The 20,789-nt window shown below is 40.6% G+C and overlaps 1 protein-coding gene across 1 annotated transcript; it reads left to right on the forward strand.

Moving 5' to 3' along the window:
* The first annotated feature begins 567 nt into the window (after window positions 1-567).
* On the forward strand, window positions 568-16,100 carry LOC146461467 (uncharacterized). The gene is made up of 9 exons (XM_085086807.1): window positions 568-1,100; window positions 4,043-4,178; window positions 4,482-4,702; window positions 6,659-7,208; window positions 10,152-10,357; window positions 11,616-11,899; window positions 12,670-12,848; window positions 13,556-13,614; window positions 13,931-16,100. Exons 1-9 carry the CDS (start codon window positions 709-711, stop codon window positions 14,322-14,324), a joined length of 2,421 nt encoding a protein of 806 aa, XP_084942933.1. The 5' UTR covers window positions 568-708; the 3' UTR covers window positions 14,325-16,100.
* The last annotated feature ends 4,689 nt before the right edge of the window (window positions 16,101-20,789 follow it).

A 20,789-nucleotide genomic window follows, 5' to 3' on the forward strand; every position in this document is an offset into this window, starting at 1 on the left:
GTTCTTAAAAAGATATACCCGTGAGGGCAAAACTAAAACACGCACGTGAGCGCGAAGGCTTGTCAACCCTATATTTATACACCTCATACAGCACAGTGATCACCGCCTGGCATAGGTTGTTAATATGGACTGTTAATATCGGAACACATACAATTACAACTGAAAAGGCTTTATTGAGTCAATCCCCTCAAATTAATACCTACGTTTGTATTATTTCGAGACTATTGGTCACCATTACTTGATGTAGATTCAGTAGATTGCACAATCAACATTTCGCATTTATCGATAGATTTCATCCCAGGTATAACACAAATCTTACAATTTCCACGCACCAACATTAGTCACCTCCGCTTCTCACAAAATCACGGTGAAAATGCGTTATTTTTTGCCCGAAATCACTGCTTTTGACGAATAAACAACTTTATGCCATACATCTCTCTATGGTTTGCCCCCTGGCGATCCCAGAATCCTGTGCGCATAACATAGGTATCTGATTACTGGAAAATCATTCATTGCCCGAGCGCAGAAGAGAGGGGACCCTGGGAACGAGGTTGTCAAAATGTCAACATCATGCAACTGAATATCAGCTTTTCTGCATGTGCTGCACGGTAGCTGGTACGGTGCGGCGGGAGAGAGTTAGTAGCTGAACACTGTTGTAAGGAGCTTTTAATTTGATTCTCTCTCTTCTAACAAACATAATCCGTCAAAATGCAGAGCGTTTTGATGAAGAAAGGGGCGGAATCGGTGGAAATGCTGCATGAGAAATCGGCGAAAGAGCCACCTTCGATCAGTTTCGAGACGAAGTCCAAGGTCATTCCCATCTGGATTTGGATCTTTTTGGTGTTTGCAGTTTTGCTTTTCGTAGCGGGCTTAGTTTGTATCATAGTGGCTGGAACATCTGGATCGCCGTCTTGCAAGCCGCCTGTTGCTGATCACAAAGGGACTTCCGATATCGATGTTTGCAGATTCTCTGACGAAGCAAATCGAGTAAACTTGCCAAAGTTCTTGAAGAAAGTACAAACCGAGTATTATGCCTTGAACCCCAACAGCGTGGCCTGGCAGCCAGACATTGTAGAGCTCGACGAGCACGTGAGACAAAGGTATGAGCTTGAGCTTATTTATTCTCTAGAGAAACAGTTTTGAATGAATAAATTAATATAAAAGTTTCTTAGTTCAGTTGCATTGTGCCCGTACTCCTTGGGAAACTTCAAGTGGTACTTATTATTGCATGTGGTTGCAATACTTAGAGGTGGTCACCTCCAAGTATAATTTGGAAACTTTCTGGTCAAGTCATCTCATGAAACAATTCAATTGACATGTGTTTGAGAAGCAACATGGAGCCATTGAAATCCATCCAGTTTTTTGGTCAATACATGCACTGTCACACAGGGTTTTGCTAAAAGGTGGCCCGCGGCCCACGGCCCACGGCCCACCTCAGATCCTACAGCCCGGCGGCCCGCGGCCCACTTCCCTGTTTACAGGCCCGCAGTCCAGTCCATATTTGTTATCCACTATGTTGAGAAAATTCTGGGTCATCGACGTATGTATGGGAATACACATATAGGATCAAACGTTTTCCTCTGAGGAAAAAACAACAGCTACAAGGATCGCACAGGATTAAAAGGATTGAAATTACAAACGAATCGCACACTCACATGCCGATGCACATCTCAGCATGCACTGACCAAAAATCTGGAAATACTATAAATAAAACTCTTGGCTACTTTTTCCTACTTTTTTGAGTTAGAAAAAGTAGGGTCGAACCTGGGTCGTCGGATTCCCGAGAGGAACTTTACCACTAAACTACCGACAACTGACTAGGCTAGGCTAACTGCAAGCTATCTGAGCTAAATTAGGCTAAATTAGTTATCCATTATCTTAAAGTGGGCGTAAAAAAAATTGCCCGGGCCGTGAACTGAGGTGAGGTGGGCTGCTGGCCGTGGGGCCGTGAACTGGGTGGGCTTTGAGGTGGGCCGTGGGCCGCCGGGTTGCAGGCTGCCTTTTAGCAAAATCTCTGTCACATTTATACCATGGTCACTTGAGAAATTTTTACACGGAAATTATGCCCGCAGGGCATGATGTGTCTAGGTTTGGGTCGGGTATCTTTTTTTTTTCTTCGTCGTAGTCACAAATCGACAAATTAATTTATGCATTGAGAAATTTGAGAAATTTTTACACGGAATGCCCGCAGGGCATGACGTGTCTAGGTTTCGGTCGGGTATCTTTTTTTTTTCTTCGTCGTAGTCACAAATCGACAAATTAATTTATGCATTGAGAAATTTGAGAAATTTTTACACGGAATGCCCGCAGGGCATGACGTGTCTAGGTTTCGGTCGGGTATCTTTTTTTTTTTCTTCGTCGTAGTCACAAATCGACAAATTAATTTATGCATTAAAATATGTCCTCCCCTAGTGGGGATGTATTGTTCTGATTGTCTTCAACGAAAGCAGGCCAATCAAAATCTATTATTCGGCACATATCACGAGAGAGGGGACCCACTCATCCCTTCCTGTGTGACATCAAATCATTATTTGATTTATTCATTAAACCTTGAGTAAATTCTACCCTCTCCCAGAAGGGATTTATTGTTCTGATTGTCTTGAACAAAAACAGCCCAATCAAAATCTACTATCGGCGCGCATATCATGAGGGAGGGGACCCACTTATCTCTACCTGTGTGACGTCAAAGCAAGTCATCATTTCGAAAAGTTGTTTTTGTTCAATGGCGGCCACATGTATGAATTTAAGACTCTGATCTGCCGTTTTCAGAGAGAAAACAAACCTTTTTCAAGCAGTAAATCAAAATAATAACTTCTAGGTAGTACTCGACAGTTGAAACGGTGGAAATTGGGTGAGTTCACCGCAAAGAAACTCCGCTTTGAAAAACAGATCGAATAATCAACGCGAAGGATTAGAGCTAGAGGAGGCCAGACCAGTTCAGCGGGGTCATGACGTTATTGCATAGTTATTTCTGGTATGATTCCTAGTAACACAACGATAAGTATCACGCAATATATCTGAATAAAACCATTCAGACAATTATTTCAATTACCAAGGGAGGATAGTTTTTAAATATCTGCGAGACATACAATGGGGAATAATTGGGGCTACATTAAGCATTCCGTGTAATGCCATTAGAGGGGCATCTTGTTTTAATACTAGTTTTTGTCAATCAGAACAGCTTTCTGATGATTCACTTCCAACTGACCAATCAAAATACAGAAAATGCATGTGCATTGTAATGCTTTAATACCTGTTGTGTTTAAATAAAGCATATCTATCTAGTTGTGGTCAGTTGTCAATTAACAGTTGAATTGGAAAGAATATTTCAAACACGGGACGAGTGCTGGTATCATTTGATTTCCAAACATCAAGAAGTGGGATGGAAAAATGAGGCACAGCGAAGTTTTTTTTAACAGCCTTTGAGGTATCTGGAAATTGAGACACCTCAGTTTGTCTTCTTATGCAATGAGAAGAGTGACAAGTTGCCTGACTGGATTACCATTAAAATGAACTTTGAGAAAGTCTGCTCGATGAAAATTAGATGAAACACTCTTTCAGGTGTTTGATATACAGTAGTTCTCAACCCATCAGTGATGCTTGGAGAAATTCAAAGCAAAGCTCACCAGATCTTATGATGATTAGATCACATTTCCAAACCTCCTTCGCATGGTGATTTCCTTTGTTTTGTCTTCAGGAGTAATTGTTTGAAACAATATGAATAATGTTTACAAGCAAACATGGTGTTGGAAATGAACACTGCAATAACATTATTATGAGAAGTCCTGCATTCACTTGACAATTAACTTATCAGCAAACCTGTAATATGACACATGAATTAACTTGTTGTCCAGTTCAGGGAATGAACAAATGATGTTGACAGGGCTGAATTCCAACCTAGACTCCTTACAGTTTCTAAAATAGGAGTTTGAAAGTTGGTCAATGACCATTATAGTAGCACAAACAAAACAAAGAAACAGGGAACAGCTGCAGTTGCTCCATGCAGATCAATGTCTCATGGATATGATGCTTTAATCTTCAGTTATGTTCCTTATAACCCCGACCCAGCACAGTTGAAGAAAAAGACAGACAGAGCCTTGGAACTGCTAAATGAAATAAAGAGCGTTCAGCTTGATGAAAACAAAATGAAACCAAGAGAAGTGAAAGCCTTAGCTCAGGTAATAACAAATAATATTGGCAGCAATAGATGTACTGCATGTTGGTGCCATTTTTGGTTAATGGCCTGATAACCTTGAGCATGGACACAGCCAATTAAAAAATTATTAGTAAATTGGGAGCAGCAGGCAACTACTTTACTTGCTGGTTAGGATTATAATCAGTATCATGAAATGACCAAGGACTATTTGAAAACCATGGAGCTCGAGACAGCGGACAGGAGGAGGGAGGGAACAAACTCAGTACTTAGTCATTGTGTTTCTTGACCTCATTTATTGGTACATCATTATTTTATCTGATTTTAGGTGAAGCATTTTCTTCAGCATACCTTTGGCGTCCCATATTCCGAGAATTACTATGCTGGTGACTGGATGTTAGGCCCTGACTTGTTTTGTTGGCAGCCAATTTGTTCTCTGTCATATGATATCAATGCTTATGCCTATCATGTCAAGCCAAAGACATATGATGACGTACTGCTTGTGATAGAGACCATCAAGAAACACAAGACTCCAATTGATCGTTACAGGTATAATTATCAAAGAGGTCATTCACTTGTGTAAGTTAGCTATACAGTCAATTCTCTCGAAGCGACCGCCCTTGGGGCACGACAAAGTGGTCGCTTACAGGAGGTGATAGCTTACGGGAAAGATCAACAAAATAAGCCTAATACTAGATTGATAAGTTGATTACTTAAAAAATATTATCTTAGCAGCTAAAATTGGGCAAATAGAAACTAATTTATTTGATTTTTTCACATCTATTCATTCTTCTGATGAAACTTTATATAACATTTTAGAACAGATCACTGTAACAATCCCCGTTTACCTACAAATCTAATTATAGCTATCTTCTCTGTCTGTAAACTGTTATTATCTGTCAGCAGTCCGGGGTAGCGTCATTAAAAATTGAACTCCTCTCACTTCTGAGTAATGATTTACTAACGATCACACGTGATTATGTTGGGTGGTCGCTTAGCGGAAACAGAAAACAAAAGAATATGTGTAATTTCTGGCCTAAAAAGTGGTCGCGGTCCCTTAAGAAATTTGAGAGGTGGTCGCTTACGAGAGAGCCCTTGAAACAGTATTTGACTGAGAAACAAAACGGTTGTTTACGAAGTGGTCGCTTACGGGAGGTGGTCGCTTATGAGAAGTGGTTGCTATGAGAGAGTTGACTGTATAAATATTATTACTACATCACGCTGTTTCTTGGATAGTATGGTAGGCAGTCACTAGACAATCAACTCACAGCCGTGAATCAGTAGATCTGCTGGCAGCCTGTCAGTCATTAAAGTCAGTCAAGAAGTCAATAGTAGTCAGTCCGTCAGTCGATTGGTTGGTTGGTTGGTTGGTTGGTCGGTCGGTCGGTCGGTCGGTCGGTCGATCAGTCAGTCAGTCAGTCAGTCCACTCAGTCAGCCAGTCAGTCAGTCAGTCAGTCAGTTGGTTGGTCAGTCAGTCGGTCAGTCAGTGTGCCAATCAACCAATCAATCAGTCAGTCTGTCTGTCAAATAAATCAATGTAAAGTCAGTCAGCCAATCAATGAGTCAGATGCCAATTGGTCAAACGGTCTGTCCTTCAGTCTGTCGGTTGGTCAGCAAGACACAATCTATCCAGTCAGAAAATTGGTTTAATAGTCAGCCAGACAGTAAACTAGTCAGTCAATCAGATAGTCATTTTAGTCAGTGAAATGACCAGTCAGTGGATCAGTTCATTAGTCAATAATTCAGTTGTACAGTCATATTCAGTTAATCACTCAAGCCATTCAGCAGTCCCGGTAATAGCCAGACATACCAGTCATTTGGTAAGTCAGTCAGTCAGTCATGCTATTAATAATAATTATTGTTGAGTTGGTCAGTCAGCTAGTCAGTCAGTCATTAATGGTCTTCAGTTAGTCAGTGAGTCAGTCACTGAGTCAGTCAGTCAGTCAGTCAGTCAGTGAGCCAGTGAGCCAGCGAGTGAGTGAGTGAGTGAGTCAGTCAGTCAGTCAGTCAGTCACTCAGTCATTGAGTCAGTCAGTGAGTTTGCCTGTAAGTGAGTCAGTCAGTAACAGTAACAGTAAATCTTTATTGCGCCTTAATCTCCAGTGAGTCAGTGAGTCCGTCAGTCAGTCAGTCAGTCAGCCAGTTTGTCTGTCAGTCAGTCAGTGAGTCAGTCAGTCAGCCAGTTTGTCTGTTAGTCAATCAGTGAGTCAGTCAGTGAGTTAGTCAGTCAGCCAGTTTGTCTGTTAGTCAATCAGTGAGTCAGTCAGTGAGTCAGTCAGTCAGCCAGTTTGTCTGTTAGTCAATCAGTGAGTCAGTCAGTGAGGTAGTCAGTCAGTCAGTCAGTTTGTCTGTCAGTCAGTCAGTCAGTCAGTCAGTCAGTTCATTAGTGACCTAGCCTGTCAGTCAGTAAGTCCATTGGTCTGTCTGTACTGGCCATTCAAGATTTCATTTATTGCAATAAATATCTTGTCCACAACTAAATGAATGAGGAATTCTTTTGCTAGAAAAAACGTTGAACTTGGTGTAAAATCAGGGATGATCCGCACGCAAATTGACTGTCAGGCTGGTGTAGATGCACTGAAAGAGTCTTACAGACAGCTTTCACTGTCTGGGAAGTCTGATGGCATTTTAGGTGAATGGTTTGCAAAAGGTTATCTTGACTCTAAATACTTGGCTCAACTTGGTGCAGAAGTTGATGATCAGTGGACCAAGAACCACAATGGCAAGAACGTAAATATGTCGATAGTAGAAGCGTTAAAGGAGGGTGTTGGTCAGCCACTGTTAGACTTGATAAGCTATCTTGACAATGATCATAAGAGCCACTGTTTGCCAAATGATCTGGCAAGTGGATTGGCTAACCTGCCTGTGGATTATGTGTATACTAATGGCATTCCAGATAAAGACAAGCCAACTGTAAAGACACTTCCTACTGGTGAACCGCTGAATGGCACCGAAAGTTACAAGTTGATTCTTTCTTACTTCACAACTACTGACATCTCACCTGAAGAGATTTTTGCTGAAGGGAAGAAGCAATTGAAGTTTTTCTATGACCAGGTAAGGGGATAACATAACATAACATATATGTGTAACATGTACAGTGTATATGCACTGTGGATGAAAGATTAAATAGAAGAAAAGGTTCTTGCAGTTATAAACGCAACCAGACTGTTGCGAAAAACCTGAAAAAAAATTCAGGCTTGAACGGGATTTGAACCCATGACCATAACATAACATATTCAGATCCCATATTTTTTACATACATATTTTTTAGTTATACAAAATTCCCTGCACCACATGTTCGTGGAGCTTCGTTGGTGAAACTAGAAGGTCGTTTCGCACCAGGAAAAAGGAACATGTTAGAAACGTGAAAATGTGCGCCAAAGGTTCTAATCTGGCTCATCATGCTTGGTCCAAAAACCACCAGATTGACTTTGAGAATGTCTCAATCATTGACAAGTCCAATTATCACTACCTTAAGACCCTTGATTCCTGGCATACAGCGAAAACTGTTGACGCTGACAATAACTCATGCCCACTCCCTAATCAATACCTTATTCTTCTTAACAAACAATGTTTTTCACACTTATCACCTGTACAATGTATTTTACATTTTTTGTATTTATTAGTCTTAAATTCATATTTTCTTCATATTTTATCCATTGAAGACAAGAACATGGTTGTTGAAAGCTCGTATCTTTTCAATTTTTAACCAGAGAACGTTTTAAAATTTTAATTATACTTTTTTTCTTATACCAAATGTACTATATATGCATTTTCTTTCTTCTTTAAGTGTTTCAAGTTCTTGTATATTATTGTAGCTTTTATAAATATGTATATACATAATTCAGCCTCTGGCTGCAAAGTATATCAATGAAGTATCTATCTATCTAACGTAACAGGACACGACATGACACAGCTTGAGCATTGCATAGCATACAGCTGGTTTCTGCATAGCATAGCACAGCATAGCTTAGCTCAGCACAGCACAGCATAGCATAGCATAGCACAGTACGGCACAGCACAGCACAGCTTGAGTGTTGCATAGCGTACAGCTGGTCTCTGCATAGCATTGCACAGAATAGTTAGTGTTTACTCATTTTCTTGTCTGTGAATTCGAAGAGAAAGTAGTCATGTGTTCTTGGTGGTTATTACTAACAGTGTATTACATTCAATGGTTATTATCCAAATGAGCTTGCCATTGATGTAATGGACAAATTGATTGTATTCAATAAAAAGCAATTTTCAATTGAGTGCTGAAGGTTATTAAAGCCTTTGCTTTGGTTTTACTTTACTACGCACTTTGATTGGTTAGCAAAATTCGCGTCACTTTCTCAGCCAATTAGAAGCAAAACCAAAACCAATTGTGACTTGCTCACACCCATTTTCCTGCGTTTGAAGCTTGCTTCAAGTTCTGATTTTTTCCTTGCCCTGTTTGCATCTCAGGGCTGCAAATAACGGCCGGTCAACGGACAATGTCCGGTCAAAATTGGGTATTGACCGGACAAATCGTTGGATTGCCGGACACCTTGTCCGGTCCTTTACCGACTCGTTCAGAGAAATTTTAATTTTTAACTATTTGATAATCACGAGGGACAACATTCATGTTTCCAAAAGAAAAAAAAAAACGAATATAAAACTAGACAAATTAGTGGTCGAGAAATTCCCGGTAGTGGCAAATTTCCACGATGTCATCAAGTCTTGTCGCGACCGCAAATCATCGTGTCTTGCGTTATTTTATTTACTTTAAGTGTTCTCAATTAGTAGAGGGTTTTACCTTTGGCTAGATACTATGATTGACTCTTAAATAAAGTGATTGATTGTTTGATTGATTGAGTGATCGGAAAGCACCCTCACGAAGAATAATCTCGCTGCACCGAGAATACTCCACGTAGCATTTGTTGCAAAGTGCGAAAAGCAAACAAACCACACGTTACTTCCGGCACACCCTGCAAAACATGCTTGGTTACTAAGCTTTCTGGTGATTTTATCACTCGATGCAAATTGTCTTAAAGGGATTCCTGATGTAAGAAAGTCAGCGAGCGCAACAATTGTACTTGGAATAAGACGCCATACATTTAATACAATTACATACAGTGCTGCCGACTTTCGAAACCCTAAGACGATATGAATTATGTGTTTCTTGTTTATGTTTACATTTCAGTTAGCTTCTTTTTTCAAATTAATTAAGAGATCGATTGAACCCTTCAGCTTTCATATATTCTGCAAATTTTACTTAAAGTTCAGTTGTAGAAATGATGTGCGATTACCAAAGTGTAATATTTAGCTGTTATAAGTGATTTTGCCAGATGAAAAGTAAAACGGACAGTTGCGGTTGTATCTTACGTAACCGTTCCACGTACTGAATGCGAGGCTGCTTCTGCGGTAAGGAGTAGTAAAACTATTAACTTGTAATTTTTATTGCCAAACCGACTTGGATTCAGTTGTTTTTTAGTTATAAAACGATTACTGTGCAATCTGGGATCACTATCGCAAAAGATACGACTGTTAAAATTTGACCGGCCAAAAACGGGTAGTGTCCGAGCAAAAACATGTTTGACCGGACAACGTGACCGGTGCCTACCCGTTAGTTATTTGCAGCCCTGCATCTGTTTTGATTAGCCAGAGTAAATTACTTTGGTTTCTTAGAGCGGTTTTCAATTGACTATCGAAAGTAATTTCGCGTTAGCTTCGGTTTTGCATTACTATGCCCTGTGATTGGGTTGGCAAAGTTTGTGCCATTTTCTCAACCAATCGGAAGCCAAACCAAAACCAATCATGCTTGGTTGTGCGCGTTTTCCCATGCTTGACGCAGAATACAAGTATTTGCTTCAAGTGGCTGATTTTTTTGTTTACGTCTGTTTTGATTGGCCAGAGAAATTACTTTGGTTTTGGTTTTACGACACTCTATTGAATTTAACTGCTCTAACCTCAATTAAAATCTGTTCTAACATATTTGAACATTATCACACGATTCATTAAGTTTATTGTTAATTTTAGGTGATTGATATCGCTAAAAAGTACACCAACAAATCAGATGAAAACGAAGCTGTTCAGGCATTCCGTCAGATCTTAAATTCCACCAGCATGTGGCACAACAATGGCCCTTTTCCTAAGAATGAATCCAATGAAAATGCGTACAAGAGGTGCGTCAGCCCTGTAACTGCTGCAAAGTACTGCCCTGTCAGATGGGCGGCCGTCAACAGGTATTGGCCGTATTGTTTATGTAAACTGCTGTTGTATGATCACCCTTTTCCTCTAGCCCATCATTTCTGTAATGGGCAGTCCAGGAAGAATTATTGATAATGTGACTGAAAATTGTCACCTTACAGGAATTTGAAGCATGCCAGGAGAAGATTTATGTCGCTGGTTGATTTTCACGTGTGTTCATGTGTTTCACTTCTTGTCAACTGTCCTCAAAAAAGATAAGATTGTTGGACTGTTCACTCCTCTATAAATCAGATCTGGCATCGAGCCTCCTCATTTAATGTTGAGAGAATCGTTCTACTGTCAATCAAACAATTAAGGTCCTTATTAGTCTCTTTCATTGCAAATGATGAATACTTATAGTGTCAGTAGACTCAGTGCTAGATACGCTCATAAAACAAATAAATAAATGGAAATTTCAGTGGCACAGTCACAGAGTGGCTCTTTGTCCTCTGTTTTCTGATCGAATTGGAATTTGGAAATCATGTTGGTTTTGGTGGGGAGAGGAAAACTGAAGAACCGGAAAAAAAACCTTTGGAGCGAGAATGATAACCAACAACAAAATCAATCAAAGTAAAGTTAAGTAAGTAAAGTATTTTTTTAATGGGAGTGGTTGCACAATCTCCCAAGCCAGAGGCTCATGGTAAAGTGCTTGAAAGTAAATAAATCCAGATCGAATTGGAATTTGGAAATTTTAGTTTTTGAGGAGAGGGGAAAATCGGAGTTCCCGAAGAAAAACCTCTTGGAGCAAGGATGGGAACCAACAATAAGCTCAACCCACATGAGAGGCCGATTCCGGGAATTGAACCCAGGCCATGTGAAATCACAGGACACACATGAAATCCAGGATTGAAGAACTCGCGCCCTTTGATGTGCCAATACAAGGTTGTCTGGGGCAAGTTGTCAAGTTGTCAGATAGCAGAAAAGAGAAAGAATGTTTTTGCATTCCCCCGTCGTACTAATGAGCGTAGACTTCAAACAAAAAGCCTGGAGTGATTAAGGGAATGGAAAGTGAGCCCGTGGCTTGTACTCGAAAATGTATGCTTTTGACACATTACTCCTCGCAAGTTCACGTTTTTGATGATTTGTGTCTCCCTACATTAATTTTAAGAGAAACGATTCTTTGTGTTCTAGGAAAAAGGTACTGCTTGAAGTCTTCAATAGCTGGTATTCTCCGTGTTAAGTTTTAAGTCAGAGAAACAAGAAAGCGGAACTTAGGGAATTAAAATGATGAACCAATTCTTTTAAATCTTACAGATGGGCGCGTTACTGCCGTCAAGTTATGGGTATGCTTTATCCCAAGATCACCAAGATTTTTTATTTCACTGGATCAAAGGTCACTGCTCCTAACTGTCCAGTAGAGATGCTTCCTCATTACAATCCTTCTAATGGCGCTCAGTTCTTCAAGAGCTCCGATGCAGACTGTTCCAAACCCACATACTTTGGTCTGCCATTTTTTCTTAAAGACTTTGGTCCAATCTTCCAGGAGTGGTCTGTCACCGGTCATGAGGCCAGGCCTGGTCACCATACCCAGGTGCAAGGTAGGTGTGATGGTAACAAAAGTGGCAAAGTAAAGGATTGTTGAATTGTTGATGTACCCCTAGCCTGATTCTCAGACGGACCAGGTCGCTTGCGGCCACACACTGGCTGATTTAGCAACAGAAGGGGAACGTCAGGGGAACGTGCGAGAGTGCACGGAATAGTCTGGATGCAAGTCTATTTCGACTATCTTATGGGTATTCTTGATGCGCGCGCCGCTGTCAACTGACGTTCCCATTCTGTTGCTAAATCATCCTACTATTGTGTGGCCGCGAGCGACCTGGACTGAGAATCAGGCTAATGTACCTGTAAGCACATACCCTAGAATTCTAAGAAAATACAGTTCTATACTGAGCCAGCAGAAACTGTAACAGCCGCATTGGGCGTCGATGGGTATCTGTACTTTTAGAATGCTTGTGAGTAATCCACTCCGTGTGCTCAATAAATGATATGCAAGTCTGCAATGTCGAGCTGTAATCGCAAAGCAACAGGTTTGTCAGCGATAAGATTGTCACATATCTTTTGAAGATAGTTAAGTACATTACCCTTGTTGAGCAAAGCTGGCTAATCACTTAATATAGCAGTGCTGCAGACAGCCGGTCAATCTACTTAAACGTTGCAGGCATTCTTCCAAAAAGTGATTTTTCTTTGAACTCTTTTTTTTTTCTTTGCGACCTGTCCAAGTTATAAAAAACATAAGTCCCCCCCGCCCCGCCTCGCCTCGCCTTCAAAGCTTACAAAGAAGGATTTCTTCTTGTTGGGTTTCATACAGGTCATATAGAGCACTTTGCGGACAAGTGTGGTGGGGTTCCAGGGTGGCTGGATAAAAGCACTTATTACACTGCTTTTACTGAGGGATGGGGTCTGTACAGTGAAAATCCAGTGCTGTCTGATGATACAGACACTTACAAGGACAACCTGCTGCAAAAATATGGCATGGTCAAATGGCAGGTGAGTTATAAACTGATAAATGCCACAGTATGCTTGTTCAAAAGGCAGAGAGTTTACCTTAAACCTGAAGTTTAAGCGGGGCGTAGAATTTAGTAAAATCTTATAAAGTTGACTTTTGAAATTGTCACGGGAGCTAGTACTAAAACTAGGGAAAATTCAAAATTTGCAGTGACCAAAATCGAATCTTCATCAGCTAAGTATGGAGTACATTACCACCCTATGCGATGTAACGTGTAAGCAAGGGACGCCTTTATACCATTCCTTTATATACCTGGATTGAATTGGGGAGGGTTTTATTTTCGTGATCCGTTAACAATGTCCAAAATGAGGAACATCATGTAAAACCTACTTGGAAATGCAGGAATGGAATTAGGGTAGTCCGTGTTAGGAGGCATCTGTGGAGTCGGACTACAAATCCGAATGTCTGGCAAAACAGTCGGTCAATTTTGCTTTTTTCGGTCGTAGAATACAAGCGGTCTTAAATTCTCAGAAATTGGCGAGTGGTGCCCTACGATTTGCTCGCGACAATCTACGCTTTCCGCGCTTTGCGTCTGTCGAGTTCGCGCTTTCTGCGGCGTTTCATGTCTTTGAACGAACTTGTTCAGGGGATCTCTCGCATTCGCGTCTGCAGTTTACTTGCAGATCATTTCATATATTCAATTTAACATGTGTAGTAAATCCATGTTTTGATTTTTGTTGTTATATAGACATGGCGAGCTGTGCGGCTCATTGTGGACACTGGGTTACACTCGCGCGGCTTGAACAGGTTTGAACCAGTTTCCCAATAATTGCTGTAAAACCAACTTCGCATCATAGGAATTGCATCCATACATAAATGAGGTGGTATTAGGGGTGATTCAATGGTGTTTTTGCTCTGGTTTTACGTTTATTGAGTTGTGTTTGCGATTCAAAACCTCGTGCGACGCACTAACTTGTAGCAAGCACTGAAAAAGAGGTGTAGGCCAAATCTAGCTGATTTGATCTTGTATTGCTAATGGCTTCACAAGTTATTTCCAAGCTCTTCCCTTCGCGCTCCGTTTCGTTGTACGAGTTTTCGCTGCTAATTCAATTTTCGTCTTCAGGACTCAGGCCCTCAGTTTGTTTGAACAGTACGCTTGGGACACGTCCGATTTTGCAGTGAAAGAAGTCACCAGATACCAGAGTGATCCAGGCCAGGCGACCGCGTACATGCTGGGAAGACTGGAGCTAATGCAACTTCGCAACAAGACCGAGAAAGCCCTGGGCAAGAAATTTAGCCTTCAGGACTTTCACTATCAGGTGCTGAGCCAAGGGTCTGCTCCACTGTCCTTCCTTCAGAGCCATATTGATAGGTACATCAATTGCGCGACCGGGGTACTTGGCGAGGAAGAATGCAGTTACGTGCTTAAACCGGTCAAAACCGCGAAAACCGCAAAAGCGAAAACTTCTGCCGTCAGGAAAATGGCCCCAAGGCCTGAACGAGTGCACTATATCTAACCCATGTCCATGCGAACTGAAGGGTTTTTTTGCGGAACATTTTTTATGTTTTCGTCTGTAGAGTTAAAGAAATTTTTAAACAAGAATTAATAGTGAGAGTTACACTATCAGGTCGAGATTTCTATGGCGTGATAGTTGATGAGGGTGCATCCTGCATCAACTATCACCAGCGAATAATCTAATTGATTTAGTATAAATCTTTATTAATATTTTCTTAGAATAAAAAAAATACGTAATTAGAGTATTATTTTGTCAACTATCGCCAGCGAATAATCTAATTGTTTTAGTATAAGTCTTTATTAATATTTTCTAAGAATAAAAAATTACGTAATTAGAGTATTATTTTAAAGTTTAAACTGCGTGTGTTAGGCATCTCTTCGATACTTGCTATTCGTCACAGAACATGATAAGTTACGTACGACTACAATGTTCAACTTTCAGACTAGTTTCGTCCCCAGAACTCTCACTCTTTCCTGTTGCTTACCAGCAGATAAGGAGACCCTAGAAACAAGATTGGTGTGACAAGTGTTTATCTAAAGCACGCGAACTAGATTTGAAAAGTTGTACTCGCACTCAATCTTGTTCTCGTAGTCAAATTAGCGAAAAATAATGAGTAGCGGCGTTGCCAGTCAGGTAACATTATTTGTCGTAGGAAGCTACTAGATTTATGTTAAATACAGAATAGGCCGTTTTTTTTTTTTTTTATTATTTTTTTATCTCGTCAATAACAAGGCAAAAATGTGCAACCGGTGCCAAGCGCGGGAAAACTCAATGAAACGGGTGTCAAGCGCGGGAAAACTCTTGTCAACATTTTTGTGAAGTGAAGTTGCTGATTGGTCGAAAAAGCTGCAGCACCGGTGTTTGCTGTGATTGGTTCAAGAACTATGCACGATCTGTTGTTTTTCTGAACCAGTACGCAGTTTTCCAACAACAACAACAACAAACACAAAACGAACATCATTACTGTATTTATAACTACTTTTTTTTAATGCTCGGTAAATTTGCAGGCAAATTGTTTTTTTCCTTTGTTTGTCGTTGAGAGCTTCATTGCGTCGCAAGATGTAAGGATATTTTTCTAATCGAGAATATATTTTCCAAGCGATTCATTCTTGGCAATTACCCGCCAGTTTCTTGCTTACATCTTACTTTACTTCGTTACTTGTTGTAAAATCGAAGAACAATTTTAACATTTGCGTTGTAATTATTTTTTCTAAACAGATCTAAATTGACCATGTTCATTTAGGATACTGTTAATTGATCATGGTTCTCATAGACTGCATCCCAAACTCACTCGCTATGGAATGGAAGGTCTAGTGCTCCTGTATCTTCGGTCTTATGTTAAAGTCAGGTGTATATGATTATAACCTGCGTAGCTGGCGGTAGTTCGCGTGCGAATATAAAGTTTGGTGGCAAAGCCGCCATGAGCGGCCTGTTCCGGCTTCGCCCAACATCCCACCAGATATACGCAGGCTAAAAATAAATGATGATTGTTTGTCTATTGATGGTTTGCATGTGACATCATGGCGGCCATGTTGGTGGATAGGAACAATGAGATTTTTCTCCTCTGGGAGTTACCTGCCATTTTTATGCTAACTTTGTGAACAAATTTTCTTTTGTTTTGTCCACCAACATGGCGGGGATGCAAACCACCTGTTCCTGGTCGTTCAGTTCGTGTAGACAGTCATTGTTTTTACAACAGGTTGTAGTTGATAAACCTCTTGTTAGTTGTAATAAATACTTTTTTATCATTCGTCAGTAAACTTGATCATAAACCAATGTAAAATGTGTACTCGTTGCTTTTTGCTAGGAAGCATGTCAGGTCTAACTTTTGTGTTGTGTGCCGGGGGGGGGGGGGTGTACTTCCTTATAAGAGGCTAATGGGGATGTGCCGCTGAATGGGGTCGCATTTTCACGACTGGGTTGACTAGAACGGGGTTTCATTTTCAATAGAGTTACTAGAATGGGGTCGCACATTTTCGGATTTTGGGGGTAAGAAAATTCTATTAAGTAAGGATTCAAAATGGTCTCGGTTAAAAAGTTCAGAAAGTTGTTTATTAAATGTAACAATCACCTCGCATTACTTTCCTCTCTTGAAAGTAGATGCTTAATAGAAAGTGACTTAGCTGGGATCGCGAAAATTACATTTTCCCAAAAAGTGACTAAGATGGGGTCTATAACTGGCCACAAAATATACTATAATGCGGCAGGGGCTCTGAGAGGCCAGCGGCACATACCCAGCAAAACTGAACCCAAGTACCCACCCCCCACCCCCCCCCCCCCTCCCCGGAGTTGTGTGCCGCTTGATTTTTCCCTTACATTTAACAACAACAACAACAATTTATTTACAAATTCAGATGATATAAGGGGCTTGTCCCGCAAATAGCCACAAAGCTAGTCGAGGCGGGACAAGACGAGCACGAGAACATAATGGATTACAAACGCTGGAAAACGGAAAAACTTAACTTTACATTTCAGTGATATTTGGATGTCATTAGTGGAATCATGTACCACACACGTGACAAATGAAATCTTTGAAACACGTAAGTGAGCTGGAAAATCTGCACAGATGACATTAAATTTTGTAAGTGTTCAGAATTGATAAATACGAAAGGCTTAAAGAAAAGAAATAATCTTCTACGAAAACACGCCCATACAATTGGCTGGGAATATGTACGATTTCCGACTGTGAGTTTATCGTCAAAAGATGGCGATTATTTTAAATTAGGAAAGAGTAAGACAAGAAAACTTCAGAAGTTTTGGGGAGCAAACGAGGGACGAGAAAACATGTAGTTAACTTTAAATTCCGGTAATTACGTCTGCTTTGTCAGTCGCTTGCTTTGGCGCCTGAGGCAGCCATTACTGATGTGTCGATTGTGGGTAAAACAGTAAGAGAGGTCAAAGGCTATGGGAAATTCAGGCTTCAACGCGAATCGGACCTATCCGTTCTTTCTGATAGTCCCAGGCAGTATTGTTAGTACTCGTGTTTTCTTCAGATACTGGCCGGAAAAAAGTGGGTCGCGAGAAAATTTAGGGTTTCACTTTCATTGAGGAAAGAATTTCATCGAAATGCACGTCATCTTTTGCCAGTTCTGGAGGGTCAAGTCACTGGCCGAGCACATAGGGAAGAACACCAAAAAAGCTAAGGAACAGGAACAGCTTGGAACAGGCAGAGTCAGAAGTACAGAAAGCTATCAAAACAAGCGAGTATCGCTATTTTTCAGAGATAATCGTACCGGTGAAATATGATATTTCAGCTTTCGAGATTGGCCCACTCGCAGATGACGTCTACTCCGGCACAACCAACAAGCCGCACTAGAAAAATGACATATTCTAACTTGAAATAAATTAATCTTTGATGATAAACTAAGACCAAAAATTCCGAACCCTATCCCAGACTCGCTATATTCCAGGTACTCGGTCACTATTACAGTCCAGCCAAAACAAAATCTTCTAAGTGTACAACAACAACTAAAACAGTATAGTCTCGAAAACGGTATAGTCTCGTCAAAAAGTGTCAAGGGTGACAAAACGGAGTTGCCACGGTCAGGGAAACGTCAGGAGACAAATCGTCGGCGGTTGGATCGTTTGCGATGAACTTTAGTTTACTCTTAGGCTAAAGGACACTGCATACCAAACCAAGATCAAGAGACCCCCTGGGAGTGAACTCTAAAATCTTTGGGGTGGGGGTGAGCCGCTGGGACTCGGAAACCTTACCCTAAACTAGATCCAGTTCAGCTGCATTTTGTAACCCTATACTACACTAAAGACCAAAAATTCCGAACCCTCTCCCAGACTCACTATTTTCCAGGAATAAAATCTTCTAAGTGTCCAACAACTAAAACAGTTTCTAAAACACTGTCAATTCCCAGGAAACCTAGTCTACACTTAATTTTTCAAGCAATTGATGAGTTTTCTGATTTCTAAACACTATCCCAGGCTGAACTGCTTCAAAACCACACCCTTCACAATAGCACAAATCTGACCTCGAAATAATAGCTCAAAAGTTTTATTAATTTTATTTCATTTTCTTTCATTAAGGTGGTTTCCATTGCCGCCATGTTGGTGGACAAAACAAAAGAAAATTGGCTCATATAGTTTGCATAAAAATGGCAGTTAACTCCCAGAGGAGAAAAATCTTATTGTTCCTGTCCACCAACATGGCCGTCATGACGTCACATGCAAACCATCAATTTTAGGGGGGTGTGTGTAACTTGTTCTGTATGTCGGTCACAAACAATTCTGAGGCGGTTATATTACGATAGTCACTTATTCATTCTTATTCCCCTTCATGGCCTACGCAGAACGCTTATTGCAAAATACAGATCTTCAAATTTAGAAACTCAGCACTTCCGGTGTTTTATTTCTCTTTTAGCTTATCACACACAGAAATCTGACTGGTGTGGTGCTTGATATCTTTAATTCTACTGCCTGATTTATTCATCATTTCGTTTCGTTTCACTTCCTAAAACACAGTAAACTCTCACATGTTTGAACTTTGAACGCACGGTTGCGCCTGTCAAAGTCTAAAGGCTGGTTTCCATATGATCGCGGATCGCAGATCGCAGATCGCAATAAGGTCTGCGATCGTCTGCGATCATATGGAAACATACTTCTGCGATCGTCTGCGATGATCGCAGACGATCGCAGACGATCGCAGAAGATAGAACATAAAGGCTGGTCTCCATATGATCGCGGATCGCAGATCGCAGATCGCAATAAGGTCTGCGATCGTCTGCGATCATATGGAAACATACTTCTGCGATCGTCTGCGATCCTGCGATCGTGATCGCAGACGATCGCAGAAGATAGAACCATGTTCTATCTCCTGCGATCGTCTGCGATCCCCTGCGATCAATTGCCATTGTGCAATCATATGGAAATCAAAGTTTTGCGATCTGCGATCGAAACGCATCCCATAATATTTTGGGTTCTCTCCCACGATTCAACGCTCGTGTGTTTGATGGTAGGAACGGTCTATGTAGCAACAATCATTTCGTTGTCATTTGGAGGAATTTATGGAGGAAGTTGCTCGTTATCAATGTGTTTACAATCGCGGCAGAAAAGATTTTAAAGACAAGAACAAAAGGCCAACTGTTGGGACAAAATCGGGCAGAAGTTTTATTTATCGGCCGGGGAAGCGGAGGCCAAATTTCGCAACATAAGAACTGCGTACGGTCGTTATCGAATCCAAAACCGATGTTTTCGACGGTTTTAGAGCTGACGACGACTCGCTTCATGACAAAAAGAAGAAGTAAATTTGCTTGCGGCAAAATTTCTGCTCTTCCACTTTCGCGATGTTGTTTGCTTTTCAGCCTACACGCGCGTGTATATTAGACATTTCCGCTCACCAAAACGTATGGCTACGGTCGGCTCTGCGATCGTTGCAATTATATGGAAACAGTCTTTTTTGCGATCGTCTGCGATTGTTTGCGATCTGCGATCGTCTGCGATCGACTGCGATTATATGGAAACCAGCCTTTAAGGCTGGTTTCCATATGATCGCAGAGTGTTTCCATATGATCGCAGACGATCGCAGACCTTATTGCGATCTGCGATCTGCGATCTGCGATCCGCGATCATATGGAAACCAGCCTTAACTTTTGGAAAATATCTGTCCTGAAAAGGAAGTTGTGCATTAGTTTCTGTAACTGCAAGGATTTAGCAGACAACACCTCCTCTACTGCTTTCTTTTTAGAATAATTTATTCATTGCATTGATGTTTTGTCCTTGTTTTTTGTACGTATTATTGGTGGTAATAAAAACTTTTTAACTGAGACTCAGCCTGAGTAATGTTCTTAGCATGTTCTTAAATTTTAGTTAATCTCAGCCTCAACGTTCCTATAAAAAAGGTTGTTATAAAAAAATGTAGCTAGAGTGTAGGGGATGGAAGCTGAATAATTTGACCTCGGTTATTCATTATTCTTTGGGTCTTTCTTTCAATTATTCATTATCCTTTTTAAGTCCTTGTTGGTTATTCATTGTTCATAATCGATTTAGGGTGCAAGGGATTGCCCTTGTTATATTCCGGCAGGTTTAATTATAACACATTTGTTATTAATGTAACTCAACTGACATTTATTAGATGCTCTTGTTAGATGTTATTCGGTGCTATTAGCTATTGGTAGTACAATTAAACTTACATTTTAGTACCGACGTGGCCTGTTCCACAGGCAACTCCATTGTTAGATTCCGCCCCCAGTCCCCTGGGGATTTCCCATCCGTTCAGTCCGCCTTAAAATGGAGTTGCATGTGGAGGAGGCTATTTAGCAGGTACCTTTCTGCATCTTCTGTTTCAAGTTTTGCTGAGTCATCTATACAGACATAACCTAAATTTTGTTGAAAACAGTACATAACAGGCGCTATATAAGTTTTATTATTATTATTATTATTATTATTATTATTATTATTATTATTATTATTATTATTATTATTATTATTATAACAGTCACAAGGCCTTAAATATTG

The sequence above is a fragment of the Pavona decussata genome, unplaced genomic scaffold (genome assembly GCF_977016875.1).
Source record: "Pavona decussata unplaced genomic scaffold, jaPavDecu1.1 SCAFFOLD_198, whole genome shotgun sequence".
Taxonomy (NCBI): Eukaryota; Metazoa; Cnidaria; class Anthozoa; order Scleractinia; family Agariciidae; genus Pavona; species Pavona decussata.

What these genes read in the sequence shown, in the direction of transcription:
- LOC146461467 (XM_085086807.1), top strand. Translation starts at nt 709, where the DNA reads ATGCAGAGCGTTTTGATGAAGAAAGGGGCGGAATCGGTGGAAATGCTG. An exon ending in TGAAGTTTTTCTATGACCAG is followed by an intron (nt 7,209 to 10,151) that starts GTAAGGGGATAA and finishes TGTTAATTTTAG; the next exon opens with GTGATTGATATCGCTAAAAA. An exon ending in CACTCGCGCGGCTTGAACAG is followed by an intron (nt 13,615 to 13,930) that starts GTTTGAACCAGT and finishes TTTCGTCTTCAG; the next exon opens with GACTCAGGCCCTCAGTTTGT.